This window comes from Salmo trutta, chromosome 4 (assembly GCF_901001165.1).
Source record: "Salmo trutta chromosome 4, fSalTru1.1, whole genome shotgun sequence".
NCBI lineage: Eukaryota > Metazoa > Chordata > Actinopteri > Salmoniformes > Salmonidae > Salmo > Salmo trutta.
In genome coordinates this window covers 24,938,687-24,948,618 of record NC_042960.1, presented here as the reverse complement: position 1 = coordinate 24,948,618, position 9,932 = coordinate 24,938,687, and the positions used below count along the sequence as shown (strand labels likewise).

Sequence of the window (9,932 nt, the reverse complement as noted above, 5' to 3'; positions counted from 1 at the left end):
AATATAGTCTAATTATTGCTGATAGTTTGCATTGTAATTGATAGGTCTATTTAACATTACATTTAATGTAGCCTATGCACTCACCGTGAATGGCTGACTTGAGTACCCTTCGCTTGGTACCCTCTTCTTTTCAACATTAACAATATGTGTTCAAAACAGTGTTTGAAATGTTGCACAATCAGAAAGCATTTTCTCTCCCACTACTCAGAGACAGAGTGAAAATACAATGTAAATAGGCTGCAAACTAAGCATCAAGCAGCAACTCTATGGAGTCCATACGACTGTCTGATTGACCAGTGGGCCAGGTGTAAATGTTATGGCAGCCTTACCTACTCATTCATTCATTCATTCATTCAATTGGAATACAAAAGAATCCATCACCAGGACAATAGATTCTTGCCGAGTTGAGAGCATGCGAGAAGTCTTTACGGTGTGTGAAATGACAGCAATGCTGACAAAATAAAATGTTCCTATTGATGTTAGATGAAGTAATCCTAAATATAATAAGATGTTTTTAATACATTAACTGTAATCCCGATGACAACTTTTTTAGTTAGTTACTTCATTTTGGTAATCGGATTACATAATCCCCATTACATGTAATCCATTACTACCCAACGTTGCCTATGTGAATACTACTTGACGTAAAAATATTGATTTGCCCAAAAACTATATTAGAGGTATGTTCAAATGTTATGCAGTAATAGTATTTGACCCCAATTATGTTGACCTGTGAAGACCAAAGACATATACTGAACAGAAATATAAGTGCAACATGCAACAATTTCAGTTAACAGTTCATATGAGGAAATCAGTCTATTGAAAAAAATCTATGGATTTAACATGACTGGAAATACAGATATGCATATGTTGGTCACAGATACCTATAAAAAATGGGCCTCACAATAGGCCTCAGGATTTTGTCACAGTATTTTTGTGCATTCAATTTGCCATTGATAAAATGCAATTGTGTTCATTGTCCGTAGTTTATGCCAGCCCACATGACGCCATACACAAATTCTCTAAAACTATGTTGGAGGTGGCTTATGGTAGAGAAATGAACATTAAATTCTCTGCCAACAGCCCTGGTGGATATTCCTGCAGTCAGCATGCCAATTGCATGCTCCCTCAAAACTTGAGACTTCTGTTGCATTGTGTTGTGTGACAAAGCTGCACATTTTTAAGTGGCCTTTTATTGTCCCCCAGCACAAGGTGCACCTGTGTAATGATCATGCTGTTTATTAATCAGCTTCTTGACATGCCACACCTGTCAGCTGGATGGATTATCTTGGCAACGGAGAAATGCTCACTAACATGGATGTAAACAAACTTGTGTGCAAAATTTGAGAGAGATGTATAATTTCTGGGACAATTTATTTTAGCTCATGAAACATGGGACCAACATGTTGCATTTATATTTTGTTCAGTATATACTGTACATTCTACTCAATGGCAGTCAACAATTTACACTCTACGCTTATATTCCCCATTACAAAATATGAATCTTCCAATTGAAGCTGAAATTATAAAATACCCAATGTTTGCTCATATCTGCCAACATAGTTTGTTCTATTATAGCCTAATTCTATCTGCATTTTTCATTTGATATGACAGTCCACATGAAAACAGTACAGCACAAATGTTTAAACTTCCCCTTTAGTTTATTTCATACAACCCCACTGTGTTTAAGAAACACAGATATGACTTTTAAATACGAATGCATGTTCCTGAGAAGAATACCATAAACCTGCCATCTAACAATAATAAACAAATATCTCAATTAAAGTTATTCTCATTACAACTTCTATAGGCTATCCATTATATCCAATATGTGTATCCAATCTATCCAATATCTCTATATCCAGTTTGCATGTTTGTGGTGTTCTCTGTCAACAACAAAAAAGACAGAAAAATTATTTATAACTTATTAAAAGTGAAAATAATGACAGTGAATATAAGAGACAATACAATCCCTTGGCTGCAGCATCTTCCTTGGCCACATGGTGGCGACAGGGGCTTATTTGTCAGCTTCGAAGACGTCGGCTACAGTCCTAACGGATAAAGGGAGACAAGTGGTTGGTTTATTGAATTTACTGCGCATCAGTCTTCACATTTCTACTCACACGGGTAGGCCTATTGAAAGAATCACAGGGTGAGGTGCATGTGCATTTGGGTGTGATAGCTTGCCATTTGGATTTGCTAACTATATATATTTTTCTCACCAATCTACACACAATACCCCATAATGGCAAAGAGAAAACATGTTTTTAGAAATGTTTGCAAATATATTGAAAAGGAAATACAGAAATATCTCATTTACATAAGTATTCACACAGTCAATATTTTGTAGAAGCAGCTTTGGTGGCGATAACAGCTTTCAGCCATCTTGGGTATGTCTGTACCAGCGTTGCACATCTGGATTTGGGATTTTCTTCCATTCTTCCATGCAGCTTTTCTCAAATTTGGTTAAGTTAACGTTTCTGTTGGAACGTAAATCTTCACCCCAGTCTAAGGTAGTTTGCAATCTGAAGCAGGTTTCTCATCAAGGATTTGCCTGCATTTGGCTCAATTCATTGTTCCTCTTTATTCGTACCAGTCTCTTAGTCCCTGCTGCTGAAAAGCATCTCCATAGCATGGTGCTGCCACTACCATGCTTTACGGTAGGTATGGTGTTAGATGGGTGATCAGCTGTGCCTGGTTTTCTCCAGACATAGCGCTTTGCATTCAGGCCAAAGAGTTACATTTTTGTCTCATCAGACCACAGAATATTTTGCCTTATGATCTCAGTCTTTCACATTCAAACTCCAAGCATGCTGTTGTAACCAATGTGAAATTGCTAGTTAGTTAGCATTGGTGCGCGCTAATAACGATTCAATCGGGTGATGTCACTCGCTCTGCGACCTGAAGTAGTTGTTCCCCTTGCTCTGCAAGGTCCGCGGCTTTTGTGGCGCGATGGGTAACGATGCTTTGTGGGGTGTCAGTTGTTGATGTGTGCAGAGGGTCCCTGGTTCAAGCCCAGGTTGGGGTGAGGAGAGGGACGGAAGCTATACTGTTACACTGTCATGTGCCTATTTCTCAGGAGTGGCTTCTGTCTGGCCACTCTCCCATAAAGCCCAGATTGGTGTAGTGCTGTAGAGAGTCTTGTCATTGGGTTCTTGGTCACCTCCCTGACCAAGGTCGTTCTTGCCCAGTTGCTCAGTTTGGTCAGACGGCCACCTCTAAGCAGTTCCATATTTTTTCAATTTGGGCTCTTGGAAACTTTCAACACTCTAGAAATTGTTTTTTACCCTTCCCTAGATATATGCCTCATCACAATTATATCTGAGAGCTCTAAGGACAGTTCCTTAGACTTCATGGTAATACAATTGCAAATATTTCTAAAAACATGTTTTCAGTTTCTCATTATGGGGTATGTTGTGTAGATGGGTGAGAAAAACAATCAATTTAATCCATTTTGAATTCAGGCTCTAACACAACTAAATGTGGAATAAGTCAAGGGATATGAATACTTTCAAAACGCACTGTAGCTAGCTACTTCCCTCGCCGTAACGTTAACTGTGAGAAAGCAGTGCTCGACAGGCGAATGACACTGTGTACTGATGTACTGATACAGCTGCCCAGTGGGAAGCACCTCAGGTCGGCAGGCACCTCGGTACAACACCGGTGTGCACTGGTCATTTGCACTGGCTTGTCCTGGTGCTTTCCGAAGGCAGTAATGTTAGCTAATTGTAAAATAAACATAACTATTTTTAACTAACGGCTGGCATTTAATGTCTGTTTTTTTTTGTGTGTAGCCCAAGACATCTTTCCACATTGTGTGGATAATTGTTTCTCCATCCATTCGATACGAGCCGTGCTGTTAGAAGCAGCCTCAATGGCAGTGGGCATGTAGTGAGTGACTCAATGCTAATGGAGGATTCCGGTGGGGCGCTCCTTGTAGTAACTGCATTCCGCAGATAGACATTATTTGTCATTTTGAGAATAAACGTAATTCTGTGTCAAATGGAATGTTGATAGCTCACACTGAGGCATTCAAAGGGTGTTATGTCACTGTGAATGTGTAACTGTGTCTTACTTATAGATTGATCCAGTCAGCTCGTCCAGAAAACCACCTTGGGGATTAAAAACATACAGTGAAGCTGATGTTTCTGCTGCCTGGCTTTCAACCTCAAACATTCCTCTAATAGCAACTAATGACATGTCTACTGTTTTTTACAAGCAGTTCATACAATCATTCCTTATCAAACAGTCCCACACCCCTGTCTTACCTGGTTGGCAAAGTGTGCTGCAAATGGGACACACGTAGCAGAATTTGCACATCTAAAGAAATAAGCAGAAAAATGTAAGGCATTAAGAGAAGGATAAGAAATAAAGGAGGATATAACATCATAGGACATAACCGGAGGGAGGAGCTTCTCTGATCTGACCTTGTCATTGCATCATAACCAGCCCTCTTGATGTAAAAAAAAAATCATCATATTAAGATCAGCTTCCTACTTCCGAGGAGCATGCCCAAATGCAAAATTAGAGTCAACTCATCGTTATGATAAAAAGTGAACCCCACTATCAAATTATCTTTCGAGAGTCACCCAGTCCTACAGTCACAGGCGTCATCATGTTTTACAACCCTCTCACCAGCCACGTTCGCGATTACAGCCATAGTCCCGATTATTATGCAGTAGTGATTATAACAGAGTTATGTGGTTGTCATGATGTCTTTCAGTGTAGACAGTTGCACTGCATAGAATTCTGCATGCCAAAGGAAGGCTCTGCCTAAGTCACCATATCTAGATCCTATCTGATTTCTGCTTAGTTCAAGGGTAACAGTGAGGTTTGATGATGATTTGGTCAGCTTGATTTTGACTAGTCTTTCTTTTCACAACCGCTGTATGTAGCGTGCGTAGCGTAGAGAGCTCCCAGAGATTTGAGAGACTAGGTTTTGACTGGCTCTGTTGTAACCTTGCCTAGGACCTGAAGACTTGTGTTAACTTCCCAAGCTAATTATAATGCAAAGTCTTGTGGTGCACGGACTGGGTTCAAAATCCAGTCCGTCTCATTTTCATACTGTCGCTGGAAACAACATTTTTTGGGGGTTCCAGGTAGAACCATTTTGGATTCCATGTAGAGCCCTCTGTGGGGTTCTACAATTGGAACCCAAAACGGTTCTACCTAGAACCAAAAAAAGGGTTCTCCCTGGAACCAAAAAAGTGTTCTCCTACATGGACAGCTTAAGAACCTTTGTGGAACCCTTATTTCTGAGGGTGTAGGTTACTAGTGGTTGAATGGGAAGGTCATTTTACCTGGCAGCTGTCACAGTTCGCAGACTCATCTCCCTCTGCACATGGGCACTTGTTGCAGGTGTCACAGTGCTAAGAAGGAGAGAGAGAGAGATAAAGAGATGGGGGAGGGTGAGAGAGGGAGAGAGAGAGGGGGAAAATGTGAGAGAAAAAAAGGATGGGGAAAACATATTAAAAGGGTGCAAATTGTTTTACCAATAAATGTAACCAAACTGGTGTTTTTATCTAGAAGGTGAGACCTACCTCACAGTATTCACAGTATGAACAGAGGGATCCTTTGTGATACAGTTGACCGTCATCGTCCTCCTCCTCTTCCTCATCGTCATCATCATCACCATTATCGTCATCAGCTGCATCATCATCATCATTGTCATCATCATCATCGTCGTCATCAGCTGCAGCCGGTACATCATCATCATCATCATCATCATCGTCATCATTACCGTCAGCCTCTGTAAAAGAAGTTCTTCATTCCCATCCTAACACATATGTGTGTATCTGTACATTTTCTGTGATGGTGTTCATGAATGTATTTTGGTTTGTGTAGCAAGGTAATAGTGTAACAGGATGGCAGTGTAGAGTTCATTCATACTGTACAAAAACTCATTTCCTACATACAGTCCCGCATGCACACACTAGTTCAACACGCTCATATTCTGTAGACACACACAAATTCTAACCACAGACACAAACCAGTACAATGTATAGACTACCTCAAGGAACATGCTTTGTACACACAAATACACGTAGGTAGATTATAATCACAAATGCCCATAAAGAAAAGTCTAGTCATTTGAAATATATATAGGTTCACACTCAGTATGACCATACAATAAAGCAATCCACACTAAGATGAACATTTTAACTTTTCCTGTTCATTTGACTCAAACAGACTTTGTTTCAGTACTATCTCCCACCTTTTTTATACTACACAGATTTACTCCATGCATGTAGTCAGTCACCAAACCCATGACTCTAGGCAACAACAGAAGTACATCCATGCAACTCTTCATGATCAATTGATTTATTCTATGATTGAAAGTAGGGTTAGAGAGACATGATCAGAGGGGATATTTTGTCACAGTTTTCACAGAAAGGGGTTGTTTCACAGTCAACAAAAAAAGAAATAAATAAAATCCACATAAAAGTAAGAGCAGAGTCAAACACTTCTATTCATGCAACACCTGGAGTAACTGTCATGTCTTGTCAGTTAGCTACCTGAAACAGATATATTTCTCTCTTTTTCCAAATACTATTTTTTTTTCTCCAAAATATGAAAAACCTCATCAACATCTACGTCGAGTCCCAGGCTAGAGGTAGCCCACACAAACATTGCTTGACCTGGTGTAAAATCTCTGATATCTGACATGTAATCTAACTAAAGAGGTATCATACGCAATTATACAAATGAATGTATTATAAGAATAATTAATATTCCAATTATCCTCTCTAAAGTGACAAATGACGAATGGCCATATAAATATTTTAAATTAGTTTAAGAAAATAACGGAAGTTTCTGTTGTCAGCATGTGAATGATTATCTTTGTACAAATATAATAGTCTGAGAACCGTTTGAGTGAGTTTGAGTGAGTATTACAAAATATTAATGAAAACATTCACAGATGTGTTATTAATATGCATTCAAAGATGATGTAAAAACATAGACCAGGGTTGCATATACAGTACATTAATTTCATTGGAACTATTCAACATAGTGACAAAGAAGGATGCTCTACAGAGAAAGAGAGAGATCGAGAGATGTGGAGAAAGAGAGAAACTCTATTGACCCTCTATTACTATTACCACTCCTTACTACTCTTATCTAGTAAATTAATGAATTCTTTAGCCCTCATGTGCCTCCCCTCACCCCTCACCCCTTCCACCTCCTCCTCCTCCTGTCTGTCTGTCTATCTCTATCAAGCCTCCTCTTTCTACTGTCTCTCTTTCTTTCTCTGTAGGTTAACATGGAGGAGACACAAATACAGGTCAATCCAATCCATAACCGTGAGAAAGGAAGGACGGAGTGAAAAAGAAGAAACCATTATTTCAAACAAGACACAAATCAAAAGATCTGAATTATATTATGATCCGATGACTGATTCTATCAAGTCTCTGTGTTACTTTTAAATAAAATTTAAAAAAATCTCCTTTAACTCATCATTACAATGCTTCTGTAGTCCCCAGGTTCATATCTAGTGTACTGTACGAAGGATGACACACAGTTGGGACTTCAGGCGGGCCAGTTCAATTTCCCCAGAGTGTTCATAACTCTATTTAAGCAGGGAAGAGAACACAGAGAGAGTCAGACAGACACAGCAAAGGTAATGGACAGCTGTAAAGGGGTGAAGGTTGGATTTATGTACTAGTCTGTTTTCCTATATCTACTCTGATTGGACAGCTGAACTGAGTGACAGGCTGAGCTGAGAACTAACTGACAAGGAGACATTTTGCAGGGCATGGAGAGGTAAGGAGAGGGGAGTGGCCAAGGTGTGGCTAAGCCCCTCCCCTCTCCCTTTCTCTTCTGATATAGTTTCAGACAGGCAGAGAGGAGTGGGGTTAGGGTCACACAGAGATCATGGCGAGGGAAGGTGGGTAAAGAATGCAGCATAATTTAAGTGAAAAGACGTAACTTACCTGTGTGGTCATCGTCGTCATCATCGTCGTCATCATCGTCGTCATCATCATCATCATCATCATCATCATCATCATCGTTGTCATCATCGTCATCATCATCGTTGTTGTCATCGTCGTCATCATCATCGTTGTCATCATCATCGTCGTCGTCATCATCATCGTCGTTATCATCATCGTCGTCATCGTCGTCGTCGTCGTCATCGTCGTCATCATCGTCGTCATCATCGTCGTCGTCGTCGTCATCATCATCGTCGTCATCATCATCGTCGTTATCATCATCGTCATCATCATCGTCGTTATCATCGTCGTCGTCGTCATCGTCGTCATCATCCTCGTCGTCCTCTTTACTGTCCCCATCATCATCATCATCATCATCATCATCATCATCATCGTCGTCGTCATCTCCTCCTACATCCGCTGCATGCTCCCCATCATCATCAGCTACTACATCCTGTTGGGGGGCCAGCGGCAGGTCTTGAGCCTTGACGCCAGGGGCAAGAGGGGTCTGGAAGGTGCAGAGCAGGGCTAGGAACAGTCCCAAGAGCCACGTCTTAAAGGAGGCCATGATTAATCTCAGAACAAAGGGTTAAGAGTGAGGGACGATAGATAAACGAGGAGAGTGAGGGATAATACCAGATAAACGAGGGATCACTCCCTTTGCAGTGCAATGGTTTAGCACGTGCACACTGACACCCCCAGAGTTTGTTGCCTTTCTATCCCACACACACACAATACACCCACACACACACACAAACCCTAAGGAGAGCGATGGGGAACGGGCACCAGTTATAAAGAAGTGCACACAATAGGCCTATGTAATGCCCAGTTGAACGGGGATATTCCAAGTAGAAATCCAGACACTTGTTCTCAACTCCTCACAACACGACGATAAACCAAATCCCTCCTGGAAAAGGTAGGTGTCCTTCTCCTTTGGAGAAAAAAAAGTAACCCTCTTGTCCTCCTTAAATAGTGCTTGTTTACTCCACCCTTTAAAGTTTAAGCATGCAGTAAAATGGCACAGTTTGAAGAGACCCCGTTGCAGACCCGACACAGACGGCACTAATGTGGGACGGGCAGGAGAAGAGAGAGACCAACCCGGGGTGTAAGATGAGAAGGAAGGGGGGCAATTAGGCTGAGTGACAGGGGCAAATGCTCCACCGTTGACCATGCTTGCACCGTCTAAAATGGAATGAACAGGGAAGAGAGGCACATAGCGAGAGGGAGGGAGAGAGAGGGGCAGATATTGCTTGCTTTTTTGCCGTCATCAAATGTTCAAGTTTAACTTTAGAGAGGACGGTGGGAGAAGGAGGCTCAGGCCAGGATGACCATATATCGTGAAAGAAGGGTGGTGGAAGGAGGAAGAGTTGAAATAGCAAAAGAGAGAGTGAGAGGGGTGATATCAGAACTATATCAGTGGAACGAGTGAGGGGGAGAGAGAAAAGAGAGCGTTGGTGAGCTATCATATCAGCTATCAATTGGGAACTATTTGCCAATGTCAATGCCTATGCCAATTAGTTTTGTACCAAATGTTCCACTTAGTTTTTACCCACCATTTTTATATGCCCACCAACCCACCACTCTCACAATTCCAGCAATGTAGGAACAAGCAATGAACCAGCCCTTGGTTACACACACACATTACCAAGCATTGCAGGGCACAATGATCAACAATGAATGGCCTGGTCTTCACACTCAACCCATATAGCCTTTTCACTACCTTCCTTCTGAGTACACCCCCTCCCCGGTACCCCTTAGCCCTGCCAAACATGTAGCCCCCAAAATAGCCACTCTATTTAAAACCCTGCACTCCCAGAGTCAGTGTAATGTGACCATCCCTGGCACTGTGAGTTGACTGACACTCTGAAGATACCACCGTCTCACTCTCTCTCTCTCTCTCTCTCCTCTCTCTCCTCTTTCTTCCCCTCCCTTCTGATACTCTATACCACCCTCTCTCTACCCCTCTTTTTCACTCTCTCTCTCTTTCTCTATCCCCCTCCTTTC

General features: G+C 41.4%; 1 protein-coding gene across 1 annotated transcript; it reads right to left on the bottom strand.

Annotated features, from left to right (window-relative positions):
- Nucleotides 1–1,638: 1,638 nt before the first annotated feature.
- On the bottom strand, nt 1,639–9,016 carry LOC115192121 (acidic repeat-containing protein). Its single transcript, XM_029750275.1, has 6 exons — nt 7,932–9,016; nt 5,541–5,749; nt 5,301–5,369; nt 4,269–4,320; nt 4,076–4,112; nt 1,639–2,051 (listed from the first exon to the last, which is right to left on the bottom strand). The coding sequence occupies exons 1-6, from the start codon at nt 8,494–8,496 to the stop codon at nt 2,018–2,020; spliced, it is 966 nt and encodes a 321-aa protein (XP_029606135.1). The 5' UTR covers nt 8,497–9,016; the 3' UTR covers nt 1,639–2,017.
- Nucleotides 9,017–9,932: the final 916 nt, after the last annotated feature.

Coding starts and splice junctions, on each gene's coding strand:
- LOC115192121 (XM_029750275.1), bottom strand. CDS start 8,496: ATGGCCTCCTTTAAGACGTGGCTCTTGGGACTGTTCCTAGCCCTGCTC. Junction 5,750..7,931: donor TGACGACGATGACCACACAG/GTAAGTTACGTC, acceptor CTTCTTTTACAG/AGGCTGACGGTAATGATGAC. Junction 4,113..4,268: donor CAGCACACTTTGCCAACCAG/GTAAGACAGGGG, acceptor TTAATCCCCAAG/GTGGTTTTCTGGACGAGCTG.